Raw genomic sequence first — 22,770 nt, forward strand, 5'->3', positions numbered from 1 at the left:
AGTCATTCTGTCTCCAAGTGTTATTTGCTGACATGTTTTTAGTATGAATGCTGTAGACAGTGAGCAATTGAAGGGTTCTATAGGCTAGACCTCATTCCCTGTGAGACTCAATGACTTATTTGTATAAGATATTCTGAAAAAGGTCTAAGATGGGTCTTCATAACTGTTATAGTCATCTATATTTTCCATGAAAAATTAGACTATGATGACTCATCAAAATCTGTGTTTCCTGCTGCATCAGATTCTCTGAGCAGGAACTATTTTTTTTTTTCCTCTCTGTTATTATTTTGTATTTTGTTTGTCAGAATACTGAACACATATAGGTGAATAATATATGTTGTACTAATTCTGATTTTGTTTCTTTCTGTGACTTTAAATTGCATAGTGATATCAGGGAAAAATAAGCATCTATCTATTGAGGAGTATATACATGTACTGAGATTTTGTAAAGGCTGTTTCTGACTTATCTAGACCTATCTTCCATGCCTACAACTCCCCATCCTCAGTGATAACAGAATTTTTTTTCTCTTTCATTTCCTACAGTGGTCTGTGGAGGTTGTTTTTTCATCCTGTTTTATAAAGACTACAGATACTGTCTTGGCCTCCTCTTCTCCTAACTCTGAATGGCTAGAAACCTCCTTTCCAAATTCTGATCTTTGCTTGTCCCTCTGTCCAGGGCAGAAAAGACTACAACGAGGAGTATAAGAGAAATGCAATAATAACCCATTGTGATGACTCCCATCCTTCACCACAACCCTGGCACTGCACAGATATCCATGACCATTCCCCACATGTCATACCCATTCATTTTATGGTTACAGCACAGCCCATTCCCCATATTCAGTAGCCAGATTTTCAAATGCTATTTAATGAAGAAGAAAGATCAACTAGGCTATGATTGTAAGTTTTTCCCTAAATTAAGATTAACCTTATTCTGAATGCTAGTGTTTTTATAGCATCTAAATGTAAACATCAGTATTCCTTAGAACCAGGTCTGGAACTAACAAACAAAAGTCCAGTTGGACAGGATTGAAAAAACAAAACAAAAAAAAAAAACAGGCATAAAGATTGGCTATGGGTTGAAAAAGTGCAAAAAAAAATCAATTTATATATCATTAAATAGAATGCCAATTTTCATCATTTATTTTAGACTACTTAAGATTGATAATGTCTCCATTGTTTGTTATTTTTGCTTTGATATATTTTTGCTTTAGATTCCCCAGATGTAAGGGGGAAGAAAAGGGAAAAATTGAAGCTGTGATGAAAATATATTTTATTTTAAATCTGAAACAGGGTTTGTCAACAGTGCTACTATTGACATTTTAGACCAGACAGTTCTTTGATATAAAAGGCTATCTTGTGCACTGTAAGATATCTATATTCCTGGCCTCTACCAAGTAGATTCTGGTAGCACCTTCAGACCTTATGTGAAAACCAAAAATGTCTCTGCATATTGCCAAATATCTCTGGGGGTGCAAAATCACCCCTGGTAGGGAACTACTGAGAGAATATTCAGTTTAAAGAATAAGTAATGGTCATAAGAAGAAAACAGAGACTACTAGTCTTTGGGCAGCTGGCCAGGACTCAGCTATGCCTCCAAAGCTTCATAGTTCTTTGTCCTTAAACCTGATGAAGTCTTCTATCACGATCTCCCAGCATAGTGGCCACCAGTACCATAGAACTGAAAACGTTCTAACTAATTTTTAAACATGAAGTCTTTACCTTCATTTTTCTCTGCCTTCACACTGAATCCCTTTTATATCAAAACATATTTTGTTGCATCTTCAATTTGACATTGCAGCATTATAGTCAATAACTTGTTTTATCATAAAACTTCAAGGTTTAAGTTGTTAATTCATTCCCTGATGTTTTGTGCATAGTAGTAACTCAATGAAAGTATGCTAAAGGAATACTTGTTTGTATAAATGTTGTATTTTCAATTTTAAGCCAACTAATTTCAATTCTATATAACTGTTTTTCTGGCATTAAAATTAATTATCAGTGGAAAAATACTTTCAAACCCCTGATTGAAAAAAGAGTCAATGTAAAAAGTCCTGTGTTGAATTTTTCACTACTATTTCAGGGTGAATATGGAAAAGTACCTGAAAGTGAGGGTAACATATGTTTTTGAAAAGTTTCATTTAGCATATACATCCTCTTAAATTTATGAAGAAGATATTATTAAAAAGGTAAAACCTAAATAATGAAATAGTGGTAGAAGAATAATCAGGCATATACATACATTTTCAGTAAAACGTGCCTCATTAGTACAAGCTTAACCAAAATTACGGAGTTATAAGTCTGTTTTTGGCTTACCTTTGATCCAAAGTATATATGAATGATTTTTAAATTATCTCTTATTAGGTAAAGAATTATTTTGTATTGGTAGAATACATGCAAAAAAATTGACTAGTTGAAACTGCTAAAAAAATTATTGAGGGACAGGCTGGAAAATATTTTTAAAATAATATTGTTAACTAGTAGTAAGTTCAATAAGGTTGCTGAATAAGAATACTAAAAACATTCCACTCTTCTCTGTGTTAAATGATGAAAGAAGTAATTTTTATTGTTATTAATAACATTTATATAGCATAATTTTCACATTTCTCAAACTTCTTTTGCTCTTTGATATTTGCAGGAATGTGAGAAATATAAGTTAGACATGTGCATTGCAGTACTATAGTGAAGGGTACAGAGGATTAGAAAAAATGATTTGTCAGAATTCAGAATGTCTATTAGTGATAATTAAGATAAAAATCATAAATTTAAAATTTCAAGTCCAATTGTTCCTGCTATATATTCTTGCAGATATTTAGAAATGAATCTCATTGATGTTTCAGGGAAAAAAAGAATTTAAGGAATTAAATAAAAATGAATGTAGTAGCATTATGAACATTTTAAAATTTTCTTCTGTATATATATTAATACTCTTCAAACATATTTTTTGATTACAAACAAGTTTAAAATAAACACAGGTGTGCTAAGCAACAAAACAAAATAAACCTTAGAGTATTTTTAATATTATCAACTTTAGTAAAGTGGTAAAAACACCATACAACTAAGAATGGTATATGCATGAGAAATGTCATAAATGTATACTGCATAATTATAGCTGTAGTATAACGTGTTTAGAATGTGTAATAAAATCTGTTGAAATAATGTTTCAAATTACCTTTAATTCATTTTTCAATAACTAAAACATAGTAAAAGATAATTGTGTAAAATAGTTATGTGTTAGTGAGAGTCATAGTTTAAAAATGACTAAAAGAACAATTTTTTCTTTTGTTAGGAACCATTCTCGAAATAGACGAATGAGTTCAAATCAAGTCCAAACACAACTATGATCTTACTCAACTTTTCAACACACATTTCATTGTAAAATTTCTCAAGTTTTATTGATTGTTGTGTATTTTAATCAGAACTGAAATGTGACATATCTACTTAGCGTTATGTAAGGCAGTATTTTAAATTTTTATTTATTCATTGCTTTTATGTGTTAAAGTGGACATCTTGCAACAAATTTCCTTGTTATAAGTGATGATCTAGATAACTGATTCAAATCTGTCTATGCATATCCTTTATTTAAGAAAATTTATGAATAATAAGATATTAGGGATACTAAGTACTATACTTTGATGCCATGGCCCAACTACATTCTGACTTATAAAATTTCATATCTGCTTGAAAATTGTAGGAATGAACAATTGTCAAATTAACCTAAAATTTCAAACTGAAAGTGGAGTGAATTAAATGTGACTGTGGTAGTTATTTTATCTTTATAAATGTACAACTTTTGATGCATTTACTCTATAATGAATCACAGAAGTAATACATTTTTAATCCAGGCAATCCTGATTTTATAACCAGTATTAAATAATTTTAACTAACCTATACTTGCAAACAACTATGATATTCTTATGTAGCCTTCCATCAGGACATCCACTGGTTGGTTACTTCCTCCCAGAATACCTAGTGAGGACCACTCCTGGGACCACCATCCATATCACCGTTACTATCTGCCTTCAATCTCTTGGTCCCAATTTCCTTAATTTTACAAACTCAAATACATGAGACTCTCTCAATACTTTATACCGATGTTCAAATGGAAGAATGATAGAGTTGAAGGAAAGCAAATTTACACTTAACCTAAAAGCATTCAAACTGATAGGTTGATAGATTATATGGTTTGATAGATTAGATTAGATAGGTTGATAGATTAGATTAGATCGTTTGCTAGATTATATAGCAGGAAAAATATAATTTTATAAAGAAAACTGCATTGAGTTCCAAACAAGTAATTTAAAAATAACTACAGTAATATAATCAGTTCATAAAAATTAGGAAATATTTGTAATATTTGTAGTCATAATGGTTATTGTAATTTATTTTCAGGGAATAGTTGTAGTTAGCATGTATTGCCAGATCTAGAAGGAACACTCCTACTTCCTAGCATTGGGACTTTAGGCAAGTTACTTATCCTCTCCTTCCTCAGTTCTCTCATTTGTAAAATTGGGATAATATTAGTAAAAACCATATACATAAGTTCTTAACTTTAGGGATACACAAAGCCAAGAAATGTCTAAAATAAAAATAACTTCATTGGATCGGAAATAGTATCAACAAACATATTTCCAATACACAGGAAAAAATTAAGATAAGCTATGAAAAACCTTGACTAAGAGCAGAGTATGGTAAGCTGAAGAAAATAATATTAATCAAATTGACAGGTTGTTTATAAATGAAACTAAAACACTGGGATAAGAACAGAAAATAGAATTGAATTATTGGGATATCAGATTTTATAAATTAAAAAACAGAATAAAGCTGTATGAGTTTTCAGTTTTTGTGTGACTACAGCATGTTATCTGGACAGTTTTAAGATCTACTGAAACGTTTATCTGCTCACCTCCAACACACACAAAAGCCAAGTAAAGCAAAGCCAAACAAAATAAGTATTTTTAGGCATGCAGTATATGTATGCATTCTTATTTTGAAATGGCAATGCCCTCTTGCCTTAGAATTGGAGGTTATGTTTCTCAACTACTAGATTAGAATCCATTAGGTAAGAACTGTTTGTTACATTATATTACTTAAGAAACCAAGTTATTTAGTCTAGGTTTGTATTTTTAACTTTCTGTTTTGTTTGTGTTTGTAGATGTCATTATTTCTACTAAATGGTAAATTTCCAAAGGTTTGAAAGGTAACATTTTATTTAGTCCCAGTTCTAGTGTTAAATTCTTTATACCAGATGACTAGGTTTGCATGGGGCTGTAACCAAATGGAAATAATTATTTCTATAAAGTGATGATTATTTAAGATTTCTAAATTGGTTTAATTTTGAAGAATATTTATTCTGTATTCTCTTGAATGCTGTCTTTTCAACTTTATGAAATGATGTTGAGGGTCATAAATATGTATCAGTCTAACATTTGGGTACCACCAGTGTAATACAGAACTTAGCACTAGAACTGACACTAAAAAATGTCCCTTTCTCAACCCTAGCTCTGTTTTTCACAATAAGCCAGAGACTCTGTCTTATAAATCATACATGTCTTTATATCATACAAGTTTCCCATGACAATGCCAGCCACTGAAGAGGTGCTCAGCAAATATTTGTCAAATGAATGAATAGAAACTCAGAGCCATATTATAAAATAAATAAGGTTTTCAAAATTATAAGTCTACTATAAAGTAGAGTCTAGACATAATGAAGCATATACTAGTTGTGGAAGACGTATTGCCTATATTCCACAATGAATGGCTATTACCTTTAAAAAATGTGTTCAGTCAAGTGACAGGAGTTTTGAATATTATTTGGTTTGAATGTTGTAAAAATATCTCAAAATATTTACAAATAGCTGACCTGAGAAAATACAAGGATATTTAGGGCAGACCTAAAAAAAATTAAAAAGAAAAAGTTTGCATCCAGTCAGATTGTAAGGTTATTAATAAAGGCACTCATTTTTTTCATATATAACAATTAATGTACATTATGCCCATTAGTGGCTAGTGCTACATTGTCCACATGAACTGAAAGCTAGCAGATCTCCAGGGGAAGCCCACAATAAATAAGACTTTGATCCTTCCAAAGCAGGAAGGATTCCAGTGGGAGTAGGGGTCATGGAATTATTGGGGCATTGCCAGGTACAACATTATTATTATTATGCTCTTTAAAAGTATTCTCTGCTTCCTGTTTCCCAGTCTTCTTCACAGCTCTAATGTAGGCCTGAAGAATTTATAGAACATGTGTCATCCTTAACTGCAGACCCAGAACCACTGGTTCCCAACCAGAAAAGAGAACAGGACAGAGGGACTGCTCTAAGAGAGACAACAGTAAGGGCTTTTGAATATAAGAAAGTTTTATCAGCTAAGGGAGATCCCAGGCCAGCCAAAAGCCTTTTATTACTACATCAGCTCAGGAATGAGATTGATTTTTCTTAAAGCACAGAAGGTAACAATTCCTGTACACTTCTCTCCACGGCTGGCCATTGAGAAGAGTCCTTCCTTGAACAATTGTGTGCTCTAATGGGGCACAGTGTGTCCACTACTATCAAAGGCTAACTTATGTTATAAAGTTATTCTTTAAAAAGTAGTTTATTTGTATCTAATTTAATCCACATGTCTAAATTATCAGATTTATGAACTTGTTTTTATAGTATAGTGGTTAGAATTGCAGACTCTGGAGCTAATTTTCTGGCTTGATTTTGAATCTTCACTGAACCACTTGTGTGATCTCAGGCAATTTACTAACAACCTCTGTGCTTCAATTTCTTTATCTGTAAAATGGGGATAAAATTATTACCTATCATCCAGAATTGTGACAACTAAATGACTTAATACATGCCATAGATTTGAACAGTGCCTGGAACATTTTCAGTATCTTACAATTGACAGTTTCTATCTTTAATTCTATTTATTGTTTTTTTAATTTTTATTTTAAATTATTATAGATATATAATAGTTGCATATTTTTAATAGGACCTTTTAGAGTTTAACTTTAAACACTAAAACATAACATAAAATTAAAGATGTCCTTTGTTTTAAAATAGATATTAGCATTATGTTATAAAGTTGATAATTATGACAACTATTTAATTTTGTTATTTTTACCATTATTTAAAAAGTTTATATTGAAATTAGTGGCAATTTAACATGCAGTAAGTGCATAGGGAATGGTTTACTGCTTTTCAAATTATTCTATTTACAGTAAGTAAACCAACTACATGGTGTAAAAAAAGTTTATATTAATTTTGAGGATTGTATATACATGATTAAAATATATCAAATTAAGGAATTATTCGGAGCTTACTTGTGCCATACAGGCATAACACAGACAGTAGTTAGTGTTAGTTATTTTGAGGACTTACTTGTTTTTGTTTAACATATATTTGTGTATTTTTTTTCTGCTAATTAGAATATGAAAATAACCTTATTATCCTAAAATCTAACCTACTGTCTTGCTGCTTAGAATTATTAAATGATGAATTTTAAACATTGTCAAAATATTGCATTTACTTCAAAATATATTATTCCATACTGAGTCATTAAATGCAAAGTATTTTATAAGAGAATCATAATAATCACTTTTTGAGTGGCTTTTTGAGTAATCACATATAAAATTTTACTTGCTACAATTAAATACTTAAATTTTACAGGGTACTCTCTGTTAAAAACTGGACATAATCTTTTATGTTACATGGTGTCATTTTTTCTTTCGCCTTTAGTAATCACTTTTTGAACTTACGGAGTCAGTGATCAAAGAATAATAATTAGCTCATTTAAAATAAAGATAATACCATAGAATTAGTCATTCTTGCTACTAAACCATAAATACTTTACATTCTAAATGTTTTAAAAGATTCTAGAAGCCAGGGAAATTTTCTTTGGTATGTGCTTCGTGGAGTCATATGCTTTGATGGTACTACATAAAGTGATAAATGATTTTGACTTAACTTTCATAACAAGCCAATTACTACTCAAAAAATCTTGTCACCATAAATCATATTGCAGTATAATTCATTTCACATCATTAATTTTTAGCATTCTTTTAAAGATATATTACAAAAGACACACTCAATTTGATCTATAGCCATAAAGGAAAATATGATCTTAAAAATTCTCCAATAGGTTTAGCCTAGAAATCATGGAATTTCCCCTGCTTTTTTTACTGCCTGTTTTTTTCCTCCAGAAAACTGAAAACTGTTTTTTCCCCCCACTATCCCTCTACACCACAGAGAAAAGTACTATTAAGCCCATATACACACATATCTATATACACATATATGTGTGTATATATATTTATATATTTATAAATGTGTGTGTATATATATATATATATATATATATATATGCTAACTCTGATCACTTTTTAATATCTGTACTGCTAAAACCTAGTTGAGGAAATCATCATCTTCCTCCTAGAATGCTGCAATAGGCTTCCTGCCTCTACTTTTTCCTTTTTTATAGTCTATTTCACAAAAGCCAGATATATGTAAAGCATAAGTTAGATTCTATGCCTCCTCTGCTTAAAACTTCCTAATAGCATTCCATTAAAATTAGAATAAAACACAAATGCCTTATCACGGACTGCAAAGGTTTGACTTTCTCCTCAACCTCCCTTGCCTGGTGTTTGATCTCTCCCTCCCATTGCCAGCAACTCCAAACTCCACTATCCTCAGCCTCTAACTACATTCACTGTCCTTAACTACATTATCCTGTCCTTATCCTTCTGTTCACTTTTTATGAAATTCATCTCTTCGATCTCTGATTACCTCTTTTCAACAATTTATGTCCCTATTCAAATGTAACTTCCTTAAGGTAGCCTCTCTTAAACACTCTAAAATAAAATAGACCACACCTCTTCCAAGTCCTTTTGTATCCCTTAATCCAGTTTCATTTTCTTTATAGAATTTACTACTATCTGGTATTATATCAGTTACATATTCACATCTATGTTCCTTTTTGTTTATGATTATATCCTTATTATATTCAGATATGTCTGGCACATAGTTGCTATGCAGTAAATATTTGTTCAATGAAAGAATGACTGTTTTGCATATTGAACTGTTTTTGACAATATGACTTTAGTATCATTCCACCCTACCTACATATGCTTCCATGCTCCATTTCTAGTCTGAAGACTTCAGCAAAATTAGTCTTATTCAACTTCCTCTTATTCATCTCTTCTTTGATTATTGTCTCAACTCTAGCAGTTATAACTGTGGTTATATTGTGTCTGACTTCTAAAAATAAAATAGCCTCAGTTATCTTTGATGGAAATTTACTCTTTCCAGAGAACACTAGGAAATAAAAAGGAAATTAAGATACTTTCTATGTTTTTCCCCCTTGCTGTAAATCTTCTGCTTCTTATGTAATCTCAACACCAAAATGCCTCTCTTATGAATGGTAAAATCTAGAAAGGGTATTAATGTTAAACCATCCTTCTGAGTTTACAAAGGTGATGACAGAAATATAATGTGTTTTGTTTTTCTTTCAGATCTCCAACTAAAGACATGGATTCAGAAGAGAAGGAAATTGTGGTTTGGGTTTGCCAAGAAGAGAAGATTGTCTGTGGGTTAACCAAACGCACCACCTCTGCTGATGTCATCCAGGCTTTGCTTGAGGAACACGAGACTACATTTGGAGAGAAAAGATTTCTTCTGGGGAAGCCCAATGATTACTGTATCATAGAGAAGTGGAGAGGCTCAGAACGGGCTCTTCCCCCACTGACTAGAATCCTGAAGCTTTGGAAAGCATGGGGAGATGAGCAGCCCAATATGCAGTTTGTTTTGGTCAAAGCAGATGCTTTTCTTCCAGTTCCTTTGTGGCGAACAGCTGAAACCAAATTAGTGCAACACACAGAAAAACCGTGGGAGCTCAGCCCAGCAAATTACATGAAGACATTACCACCAGATAAACAAAAAAGAATAGTCAGAAAAACTTTCCGGAAACTGGCTAAAATTAAGCAGGACACAGTTTCCCATGATCGAGATAACATGGAGACATTAGTTCATCTGATAATTTCCCAGGACCATACAATTCATCAGCAGGTCAAGAGAATGAAAGAGCTGGATATGGAAATAGAAAAGTGTGAAGCTAAGTTCCACCTGGATCGGGTAGAAAATGATGGAGAGAATTATGTTCAGGATGCATATTTAATGCCCAGTCTCGGTGAAGTTGATCAAAAGCTAGACATGCAGTATGAAGAAAGCCAGATTCTGGAGGACTTGAACGAAAGTGATGGAATTGTACAGTTGGAAGAACGACTGAAATATTACCGAATGCTCATTGATAAGCTCTCTGCTGAAATAGAAAAAGAGGTAAAAAGTGTCTGCAGTGAAATAAATGAAGATGCAGAAGGGGCAGCTGCCAGTGAACTGGAAAGCTGTAATTTAGAAAGCGTTAAGTGTGATTTGGAGAAAAGCATGAAAGCCGGTTTGAAAATCCACTCTCATTTGAGTGGCATCCAGAAAGAGATTAAGTACAGTGACTCATTGCTTCAGATGAAAGCAAAAGAATATGAACTCCTGGCAAAGGAGTTCAACTCACTTCACGTTAGCAACAAAGATGGATCCCAGTCACAGGAAAACAGAGGGAAGGAATCTCAGGTTCCCAACAGCAGTGGGGAGATTCCTCCCTTTACTCAAAGAGAATTTAATGTGTATACAAACGACACAGACTCGGACACTGGTATCAGCTCCAACCACAGTCAGGACTCGGAAACAGCTGTAGGAGATACGGTGCTGTTGTCAACATAATATGAATGGCTTCTTTCTGACGTTTTTTAATGTTGTCCATGTTTTTTTTTTTTTTAATTTAATAGGAAACTTTATTTTAAATGTGACTCTCTGAAAAAGTGTAAAGCATGTTACAGTATTCAGTAGTTAATAAAAACTAGAGAAATTTGTTTGTTTTTGATGTAAGATTTCCAACAGGGCTTTAATTATTACAAGCTCAAACAATGAACTATTTATTAGGAATGCATTATAATAAATAGTTGTATAACACAGAAATAATCTGATGAGAATTATATGATAATCTCACAGCTTCTATGGAGAAGGACTTATATAAACTTAAAAACAATTCTCAATATTGGACGGTCAAAATATTCAAAGCACACATGAAGAAGTAAAATTAAAATGTGTTGCGATATCTTTTTTCAATACTGTATCATTAGAGTTTTTAAATCTGTAGAGTACATGACAACTACTGTGTTGTAACTATGTTAATCCAAATCTTAGTTCTTTTAATTGATCCTTAGATTGTCCAAAAGGTCATGCTTGTCACTTGCTGAACCCTTCTCCCTGTTTAAGCCCATGCAAAGGGCTGCTGTTGGGATATGTTATAAATACTGACAGGGAGTCAGAGGTATAGATGAGGCAGGGCCAAGTGCTGCATACAAACAGCAGTTTTTCTAAGAAGACTAAAATTATTAAGAGCTATGCATGAGCTTTGCTATCTGGCAATGCAGATCCTCTGATCAAATCAATATTCTGTGCAGGTTCATTCTTTGAGGGACAGTGTGGGTTACAGATAAAATCAGTGATTGTCTTGTTTATTTATGCCACATCTACAAAAGTTGCAGTGAGGAAATTTGAGGTCCTTTGTGTGGATTAGAGTTGTGTGTGCCCTAATTATTAGCATGGACTTTTATTCTGCTACCCTATAACTCAGATTGTCTTCTTAGTACTTCATCTAAGGTGCTTAATTAAAGAAGCTTAGTGCTTAAAAAAGTAGTAGAACCATCCCAAACATGCTAGGAAAAATCCAAATAATTGAATGAATTGTTTAGGTCATATCTTGACTGATAGTCATTATACTGACTGATGATGTTTGGTTTTGCTTGGTTTTTAATTAGGAATTTCCTTTCTCCTTTTTCCTTCTTTCCTTTCTTCTTTTCTGTCTGTCTGCCTTTCTTCCTCTTTTCCTACCTCCATGCCTTACTTCTCCCCCTCCCTCCTTTTCTTTACTTTTTTACCCATGAACTTATGATGCAATCATATTGAAAACAATTTTATCTTTTTATTGTGCTGTTAACTAAATATTGCTGCAGTTTATTTTTTTCTTTAGCTACACCTTTCTTGTATGTCAGTGCACGTGTAAGTTGAAATATTATTTTACTTTGTTTTGAGATGTGGATACTAGTTAAGATTTTCAGTATTTCTCATTTATTCCCTTTTATTATGCATACTGTAGTGCAGGTTTCAATGGATTTTTTTGACATTCAAAATTTGAAAGGTATTTAATTTTTAAAACCAACTTCTTAGCTGATCTTCCTTAATCTATTCTTTCTTAAATTTTCTTAACTTATTCTTTTATTCCTCCATCCTCAGTCTTTTCACCCATTTTTGGAAAGATATTTAGAATGTCATTAGTGTTTCACTTTGGGAGAGCATTTATGTTTTCATTTCTTCCACCAAGACATTTGCAGGCCAAATTGGAATTTGGCTGGTAAAAAAAGTAGGAATTTGTGTGGAAGTACAGTTACCAAGAGTAATAATGCTAACATGGCTTATACTTTTTCAAAAAGAAGGAATTGAATCTGTGAAAGGAAGTTCACCTGCCTAATAGCCCATAAAATCATTCAACAATATAGTAAGCTATTGACATACTCATTGTTCACTAATGGGGATTAAATTCAGAAGATCAAGATAAATGATAAACTAATTATAATGTTATTTTCCTAAAGCAAAGTAATCTCTTTGGATTACTCTTATCTTTAGCATGAAAACAATGAAAAGAGCATTGCTTATCCATTGGACTAATTATCTGAATTCAAAAAAGGTTTTGATAGAAATAGGACTGGAGAGATCATATCATTTTAGAAATTTTGAATTAAGTTTAGCTTTTGTACAGTTAAACACATTGATACATCTTAAAGGTATATTCTTCTGTATCTTAGAGTAAATAATGTTTAAAACTCTTGGTAGATAGCAAGATCATTGGTTTTTAAATTTATTTTGGAATTTCTATTTGCTCTTCAGTTGTATAAATGTATTTGCGCTTTTGATCATTGCATTCTTTAAGATTAAATTCCTTCACCAGTTACCATGGTAAATCTAATAGTTATATGTTAATACAAATAGAAATACTAAAATACACTGCCTGCATGTCTGTATACTGAGCTATTTGTTATTAAATTAAGTGACAATTAGAGTTAAAATATAAGATTTCATAGAAAGTTTAATGTTTTACTACCTAGAGAAACTTTAAAATATTTATAAATGCTTGAGTAACCTGACAGATTAACTATGAAACTGCCACATGCAGCTAAATGAAGCAAACCAAAGGCAACTATTCTTCATTTCTGTAACAAGACGTGAGTTCTTCCTTGTTCATCCTTCCACATGGAATTCCTCTTTATTTCATCTGCCATACATTGAAACCCTATCTTTTTTTCACAATCTTTTTAATGTGCTAGCTCTTTTGTTTGTGTTCCATTCAATCAATTATAATCTTTTATCTCTGAATCCACAAATAGTTTAGATACTTCTCATAGAGAAGCATTTACATTGTGGCTTAGTTTATATTTATTTATGTACTTATCCAACTTCCCTCTCTCAATGGATTCTTATCATATTACTTTATCAACTATCTTATTAACCTTACTCATTCCTATCAAGTTCTTTGCCCCTCTACTCAATTTTTGAATTGAATTACTAAATTTTAGAGGTTTGCAGCTTTGCGTGTGTATTTTTATACATGGTAAATGATGCTTGTGCATTTTGTACATGATTAGGCATTTTAGCAGACTTAAGACATCAGTAATTGTTTTGGGGGAGGCACTAATATTACTATGAATTTTTTCATGTGGCATCACTTTTTAATTTTATTTGTAATTCACAGAATTATGGATTTCAAGCAACACAAATATTATTTTTATTAGCCAATTTAATGGTTAAATTGTAGAATTTTTCTCTGAATTGTGTGCTTACAAGAAAAAAATATATTTTAGAGTTGGGTTTTAAGTGGTAGACACTCAAAATAACTTAGAAATATCCTCAATAAAATATCTATTTTATTTTTCTTCTTCAGTAAAATAATAAATGACCCCTCATCAGTGTGTAGAAGTTAATCTAATCCATTAAACATTTATTTTTATATTTATTTAAACATCTATATGTGACAAAATATATCTCTGTGGCTGCATTTTATAATTTTTCAAAGTAGGATTATTGTTCAATTGAAAACATTTTTCTAGTGACAAATACTTTTTAATTATGATATAGAGCTCTTAAATATTTAGGCTATTTTTTCATACTTCTTGATTGGTTTGATAAACCTGATGTGACAACTATAAAGTATATATCATTTCTTCAAGTTGTAACTGGTCCCAAATAATAAAAGCAATAATTGTACCTTTCATGTGATATTGTTTTTCTGGGTGTGTTACTTGGCTATATTAAAAATAAGTTTTATATTAGTTAGAATTATATAATTGCTAAGCTAACTCACAACTTATTTTAAGATCACTTATTATTACATGACAATATAAATGTATAGCAAGATCTAACAAAACTTTTTATTAGGTTTCATACATATTTGTTCCAATTTTTTGTGGAAGAATTCCCTAACTTTTATAATGAAGAGCTGATTTTATGTTATGGTGTCTTGCTTTCTAGAATGAAATCACTCTAATGTAAAAATATCAGGGTTGGAAATCCTCGTTGAGGGAATAGTTGAGGAAAATTTCCCTGGCCTTAGTAGAAGTCTAAATATCCACGTACAGGACGCTCAAAGGACTCCTGGGAGATTCATCGCAAAGAGGCAAACCTCAGGACACATAGTCATCAGACTGAACAAAGTAAACATAAAAAAGGCATAAGCTGTAAGGTGAAAGCATCAGCGTCTCACTATGTCGCTCAGGCTGGCCTGGAACTGCTGGGCTCAAGTGATTTTCCTGCATAGCTGAGACTACAGACACATGTCATTGTTCCCAGGACTATTTGATTTTAAGATAATAAAACAAAGTAAACATCATTATTAAAGAGCACCCTACTTTATCCACTTAGTAAAATAAGTTTCAGCAGAATCCCTGAAAGTATTATGAGTTAAAAAAGAAAAATCATGCGATGGTCATGTCCCCCTCACAAAAAAAAAAAAAAAAAAAAATCAGACAATGATCAAAGAGAAAAGCAAAAATCTAGTTGTCATACCTACTAAATATGTTCATAATGACTCTGCTCTGTAAGTATCATAGTGCTGGGAATTTAATATTTTGTTCTTATGTTCTTGATATCATTAGAATTTGTGCATTTTTATTATGTGCCACTCATTCATATTATTGAAGAACTTTCCATTTGAAAATAAAATGAATGAAAAAGCCTTCTCTGATAAGTATTCCCCTGATTTACTTATGGAGATTGGTATAACACATTGGAAAGTAATTTGGAAATACTAACATAGATCAGCAATTCTTCAAAGCTTTCAATTAGTACTCCTATAGCTCATAATGAATAGCAAGAAAATAGTCCAAAACTTGTGAAAACATATGCATGAAGGTATTGGGCTTAGCCTTATGTATACTAGCAAGTTAAAAGCCCAATTAACAGAAGAAGAGTTAGGTAAGTTCTGGGGTGTTATTTAAGTACAAATTATTAAAAAGTGTAAATATTATTAATAATATTGACAGTTGTAAGACCATACAATAGTAAAGTCTAATTTAAAATAAATTAATTTTATTAATTAATAAAAAATAAATCAATTAATTTGTATATAAACTAGCTATCTTAAAAAAAATTAAAACCTGAGTACCAAAAGGCAAATACATATGAAAATGGAAATGCAAAGTTTTTGCTACCAGTTTCATATTAAAGTAATGATTTGGGCCATTACATATTTCTTTTTACCATAAACATATTTCAAGATACAGACTTGTTATAATTTAAAAATATTAATAATGTTTCCTATATATGATATTCTTCTGAGCTCATTAGAGGTTTTCATAAACTTCAAACAGCTAAAGAGTGATGATTAATGACAAGATCAATTAACTGGAACTGGAAAGCCGAATGCTGTAAACAAACTATTTTAATCCCAGGATGTCAATATTCTTACCTATAAAATAATTTAAAAGAAAAAAAGGAAAAATTTTAAAAATTAAACTAGATAATCCTTTAAGTCCTTTTCAGCTTAGTTAAATTATGTAAGATAACACATTCAATGGGTTTGGTATGAGCACAACAAATATAGTTGTTTGCTTGTTTATGGCTCTATTCTTTCTATTTTATCCTTGGTAGAGCCTAAACAAGGTTAAATTTAGGTAGAATACTAACTGAAAAAGGAGGAAGTTAAAATTCAAACCTCTGCTTCTCTCAATGTTTTTACTCTTATCTCTCATTTCTTTCCAAATTAGTTAGGGTGAGGCTGTAGGGTTGTTATTATTGGCCATGATAAACAGAAGAGTCATGATTAAACACTATATGGCCATGGAAAAAAGAACATCATTTGTTTTTCCAGAACAGAAAAAACTATCCTGGAAATAGAGGTGGGGAGGCCAATACCCTGTACTATTTATTTTTATCTCTTGAGTACTTAACAGAGATTAGTACCTAATATTTGCCAATAAATGTTAGTAAAATTATATGTAAAGGGCAAACACAATTCCTGCCACTTAAGAATTATTCTATAGATGTTAATTCTTATTATTGGTAAGTAATGAAAAGTTAAACTTTTATCATGGGTAAAACATTGCTTACATACTATATTCAAAATAAATGCTACCTCTTTCCTTTTTCTCTCTCTCAGCACAAATACACTGGTACTCATACAAATATACACTCAAGATAATATTTTTCCATTCCAAATCCTAATTTTAAAGTTCAGCTTTTTTTTTTTAATCCTAGGTAGTATTTGTCATGCCTCAGATGAAAAACCAGAGAAAGTGTTATACCTTTTCAGAACTGAAACTAAGATTTTGAAATGTTAATATCATCTTGTACATATATGAAATTTGCATGAGTCACTGTCCTCTAGTAGATTCAGGTGTATGACATGGTGATTTTCAGTGATGTTTTCGTTTGCCATATATAGGTCTTTGACCAAAACTCTAAATTACCTTTAGGGGAAAGAGCCCAATGGTGGATAGCAGGAGCTATATATCCCTTTCTCAGCATCCACCCAAACCACCCTACTTCTGTGGTAGTCTTTCCAAGGACTATAAAAATGCAAAAATGTCACATACTGTGAGGATCGGCAATTTCACATAAAATGGGGGTAGTGATGCTAACTAGGATTTATCATTCAAAAGTAGGACCAACTAGGGAGGAAAATGTCCTGAGTTGGAGATTTAATTCTTGGGTCAATCCAAGTCATAAGTCTTTCTGAGATAATTCCCAAATCTGCCTCCATGACAGACAAGGGATGCTTATTAAAAATACAGATTCTTGAACTTCACCCTGGTGAATTTGATTGAGGAGGTCTGGATAGCAGTGCCAACTTTTGTGTGTTAAAATAGTCAAAAGATTTTAAAGCAACAGTGTTAGAGTGTAGTTTATGAATTCTAGCAAAGCTGGTGATTATAGCCTTTACCAAGCTAAAGTGAAGGAGTATGAAGAGCAAGCATTACCATGGTGATCACTAGAACTCATTGGCTTGGAAAAGACATAAAAAGTACTAGGTCCTCAGCCAAGGGTGATCTGGAAACAGAAATTTGTTAAAAGGCTGTTCCAGAGACTGCTGGTGCCCAAAGACAGAAAGCTTATTGTGTCATTTTTAAATAGTGTTTAATTCTAAGGTGAAAAATGAAAGAAAAAATTAGGCCATTGTGGGAATTCCTTTTGTCATATGAGTACTACAGATACTTTTTCTGTGTCTTATACACTTTTTGTTTAAAATGCCATTAAGAGGCTTGCATATTAAGAATAATAAACTGTCAAAAATTGTTTTTCTTGGCTCAAATTAAATGCAATTTCTTCTGCAAAATAGAGAAGAGAGGTCTCCTTCGAAAAGACAGAGCAATTCAGTTCAACTTTGGGTTGAAGCCCTTGTTACCTGCATGATTTTAGCCAAATTATTATTCAGTTATTCTGTGTATGAATTTTGTCAGCTGGAAAATTGAGATGATAATAATACTTGACTATTGGAATGCTTTAGTTGTAGCACATGTAGCATGAAAAATACTTAGCATCTCAACTTGTATAGAGTAGGTTTCATTATTATGTCAACTATTATTAGTACAATATTTTCTTGATTTTATTACTTTGTACTACATTAATGACAATAAAAGAAGGATGAACCATTATATTTCCATCAAAAGAAGTATAAATGCACACCTTGAAGAGTAGCTGTGTCAGCTCTTGGGAATTATTTATAGAAGATCTACCTGTTCATCTCATTGTCATTTCAGTTGGGTATTTATACTACTTACATTACATCATAAAAGTTCACTTAACATATTTTATTATAGTTCATTGCTGAAATAAAAAGTTTGTGTTTAAATAGAGAACAGAAATAGAGCTATAAGATGAAATATAATACAAGTTTCGTAAGTAATCCATACATTCTTCCTTGAAGGATAACCATGTGTTTATACATAATTTGGGGCAACAACCAAAAGTTTCATGAAACCTAATAAGACAAGATAAAATTGCACTGTATTTGATCATTGAAAAGATTTCCTATTCATAGAACAGACAGTGTGATCAAAGGCAGTAGAAATTGCCAAACATCTCAGAATAGACCACAGAATTTTCAAAGTTAAGAGAAGTTATTATGAGTAAATTAATGTGTCATAAAGACTATCTCTTGGCACCAAATGACAATTTGTCAAAAACACCTGTGTTATTTTTCAGGAAAAATTACTCTCCAGTAATATTTTATTATTTATGGCAAGAGAGAAGTACAGATTGTTTATATTCTATGTTTTTCTCAAAACAAAGAAATCAAGTTCATAAATATTTGTTATAAAAACTAGCATTTTATATACATATGAATTAACAATCATTGTCAATGATCAAAAGTGATCTAGAACAAGTTGGGAATTCTCAGGGGGAAGACATAGACTAAAACATCTATTATAATAGAAAAAGAGTCATATTGCTGGCTAAAAATACTATAGCATGCATGATTTCTTTTATTCTTTAAAAACTGTTTTGAGCAAGTATGCATTATTATCAGTATAGAGCATACATTTTATTGTTAACAACAGATTTTCATAACAAACAACATCAAGAGTGACACAATCAAGATGCCAATTTCCAAATGAAGCAAAAGATAGTTATGCAAATTTTTCCATTATATAAATGTATCAGGAAAATGTATCAGCTGAAACTGGCTCTGTAATTTTCCATCTCCAGGTTATTGCCTAGGCTCGTGGGTGGTCAGTACTTGAAACTTTACCCTACTATCTTAAAATCACAATAGAGGCCATGCTTAGTATTCATCATTCCTTGTAGATACAACTTAAATGAGGCTTGAAGAGTATATGCTTTCTTGATGCTAAGTGAGTAATCAGGTTTTATGCATAATGCCAGGAAAATTTTTCTAGTTGGTTAGAACAAGAATACACAAGTCAAGGAAAGGAAAAAGAAAAAAAGATTGATTTTAGCTTTCCCAGGCAATCAGTGCTCAGTTGTCAAATATGTGAATAACCCTAGCTGCTGCTTTTCCCTCATTTTGGCTACATTTTGAGAGAGTTAACAGTTAACTTCTCTAGAACAGTTAACCAGACATCATGTATCCAAATTGGACTCCTCAGAATCTCATTAGACTCCTTACTCTACCAAACCCTCATATTCAATGTCTTTAAGGCCCATTAATTTTTGCCATCCATGTATTTTTCAAAAAATTCCATCTTTCTATTATCATAGTCTCTTTCCAATTAGGTCTGGGAAGAATTTAAAAGTTTATAGTAGTAATATTCACTGGATGTTGGGCAGGTGGAAGTGGGGAGAACGATGGCTATATTCACACCTAATGGATGTGGTGTGCACCCTCTAGGGGATGGACACACTTGAAGTTCTGACTAGGGTGAGGCGAAGGCAATATATGTAACCTAAACATTTGTACCCCTGTAATATGCTGAAATAAAAATAAAAGTTTATGTACTCCAGACCCCTCAGGTTACAAAAGAGTAAAAAGAATTCCAGACAACTGAAGGTTTATAGATAGTTAATGGTGGAATTATTACTGAAGTTCAGACCTTTAAATTCCCAATAGGGTGTTCTTTTCTCTCTATCCACAAGTTGCCTCAAGGAAAGTGGATTCCTTACAGTTCTCTGCTAATGTAACACTTGCTGTCCTAACTCTAAAAAAAAAAAATCTACCCAGCTGCAGGTTAATTATAATTTTCTCACACCACATGTCCATAGAAACAACAAATCGACAGGTGCAGTATCTTCTTTATCTTTGTTTATCTATCTCTTCATTCTCAGTCAGTAGAAAAATGCATACAATTGACAAATGTTTAATGAATATTGATTGCATTCAAATTACGTTAGTCATTTGACAACCAGTGGCACAATTAGAAGATATGTATCTTCTCATTTATCCAAACAAACAGTTCACATTTTTCTGTGTATCTTCTACAGAAAAATACCAGCTGTCTCTAAAGCAGAAGAGGAATGGTTTTCCAAATATTATAAATATTGGCCAACCTTTACAGAAGCATCATTCCTTATATAGCATTGATTTTAAATATTTCAATATTTGTCCATTGCTTTTTTTGCAGTAAATATATATCACAGGACAGGTTGCTCATGATTTATAAGCAACTGTCTGAATGTGTCTCATTTAAGAGTAGCTTCCGTAGTTAAGAGTTTGCACTATCACAATGTTTCTTTGGTGAATACATTTATTCACTCCAAGCTTAATGATGGAAGAGAAAAAAAAATAAAAACACCTCTTTTTTATGGAAACCACATCAAGTAAATCCTATCATTTATTCATTTACTCAACAAATGTTTGTTGCTAGAGGCTCTTGGTTTTGTCAGTTCTTTCATCTTTAAGAGGGGAGTGACACAGGGACATTCCAGAAGTTATCTGTGAGGCTACCCTCTATAGTGTGAGTCATTGTGAAGAGTCAGCCTGTCTGTTTCTCTCATCTACCTTTTCTTCCACTCCCAAGAAACAACATGGGAGAGTTCACTCAAGGTGACAAATCTCCAAACCAAAATGTTTATCCAGGCTCTGCCAGTAACCAGTTATCATAGATAATTAATAATTGATTATAATCTAATCATAATAAAGACATCTTGAAGTTTAGTCTGAAACTTAAAGCACACAACTGTAGGGATGGGTGAGGAAGCTGAATTTGGATAGACCTGAACTTCAGGTAGTGCATTTAGCAAAGAGAGTCAAGGGAGGGACAGTAGATCATAGCATGAATAATGAATGATATGAAAACAAAAAATCATGACTAATAAAAAGAAATTATAGGTATCTGCTGCGTGGCCTCCATTGCCTCTGTAGCATGATGCTTTTCTTCTTACAGTACTACCTCCTATCAGACAGTTAAAGTACTAAAATCCCACCTTATGTGATGCCGAGGCCAAGCAATGGTTTGTGTAGCAGGTTTCCTACAGACTTTGTAAACTATACAACAAATTTCTCATGCAGGAAGGCTGCCACTTTTGAATGTATAGTGAAACCTTCTGTTACCTGTGTTGATCAAGAGTTCAGATCTCATAAGAACTTTATCATCAACATGACTTGCAAATTTTGCTGGTAGCTTTCATAAACAGTTTATGAGTGTTTCAATTCCACTGGCTGCATGAGGTGTCCTGTCCTCAGCAGCATTATATTGCCAACTGAACAGTAGGGGAATACTTTCATTACTTGTGTAACTGTACATTTCCCAAAATGTTGCACTGCAATTGGACTGGAGGCTATAAGTGATCTACCACCTGCTCTGGCTCTAAGCATTGCCCTCAGTGACTTTGGAACAGGTCATTTCTACCTGGGTAGGTGGCAAGAAGGCCTCGGCAGGCTTATCAGCTTCAGTGACCTGGAAATATGGATACTAGTAGAAGTCTTGCTAATTGGAGTTGCCTACACTGGACCACAGATGGCTCTTTATACATTTAGCTGTGATTATGTGCTTCAAAGAGGAGCAATGCTTAGCAAAAGTCCTTTTGCCTATAGGCGTTGATGTGGTGTGATTGATATATTTATATGTTTTTAATGTACAGCATCTGTAATTTGCTTGCCTTGATGAAGGTAAAACAAAGAAATGAAACATTGAAAAAGAAAGACATTATAAGAATAAATTGAATATTCTAAATCTGGGAAGAAACACACCTGCTCAATATTTATAGTATATACAATGATGATCTCACTTTAAAGTTTCTTTGAAACTTTACAAAAACTTCAAAATATTACATACTTTCATTCATGACAGCAGCTTACCATCATATCTCATATGAAAGAAAGTTAAAAGCCAATTTACCTATGTTTTAAAGATGTTGAAACTAAGGCACATCAAGTATTTTTCTCCCAGCATTTCCTTATGGTTAAAATTGTAGTCAGAGAATAAAATTATTTCTCTGGCTCTCTCACACCAGTATCTAGTTTTGAATGATTATATGCATTTTGATTTTCAGAAATTATTTTGTTATTTTTATCTTTTCTTGCTTTATTTTTATTCCTTTCTTGTTTTTCTTCTGTGTGTGCATGTGTTTTAAATATCAAAAGTTACATGGCTTTTTTTTCAGACACAAATTAGGAGCTCCCATGAAATCTTTCACAATTTAGACTTGCAAGACTTTGGTTTGTATTTCAACAGAAGACTTCATAATTTATGTAGCCAAATCCATTCAACAAATATTTAATGAG

General features: G+C 32.2%; 1 protein-coding gene and 1 pseudogene across 1 annotated transcript in view; both read left to right on the top strand.

The window, feature by feature from the left end:
• The window catches only part of RASSF9 (Ras association domain family member 9), a 34,378-nt gene extending 19,926 nt beyond the window's left edge, over positions 1 to 14,452 (top strand). Inside the window, exon 2 of the mRNA XM_076007128.1 lies at positions 9,497 to 14,452. Within this exon, the coding sequence (XP_075863243.1) occupies positions 9,497 to 10,757 (1,261 nt within the window). The 3' untranslated portion in view covers positions 10,758 to 14,452. The remainder of the gene's footprint in view (positions 1 to 9,496) is intronic.
• Positions 14,453 to 21,478: 7,026 nt separating this feature from the next.
• LOC105858008 (TM2 domain-containing protein 3 pseudogene) lies at positions 21,479 to 22,023 on the top strand (annotated as a pseudogene).
• The last annotated feature ends 747 nt before the right edge of the window (positions 22,024 to 22,770 follow it).

The sequence above is a fragment of the Microcebus murinus genome, chromosome 10 (genome assembly GCF_040939455.1).
Source record: "Microcebus murinus isolate Inina chromosome 10, M.murinus_Inina_mat1.0, whole genome shotgun sequence".
Lineage (NCBI taxonomy): Eukaryota > Metazoa > Chordata > Mammalia > Primates > Cheirogaleidae > Microcebus > Microcebus murinus.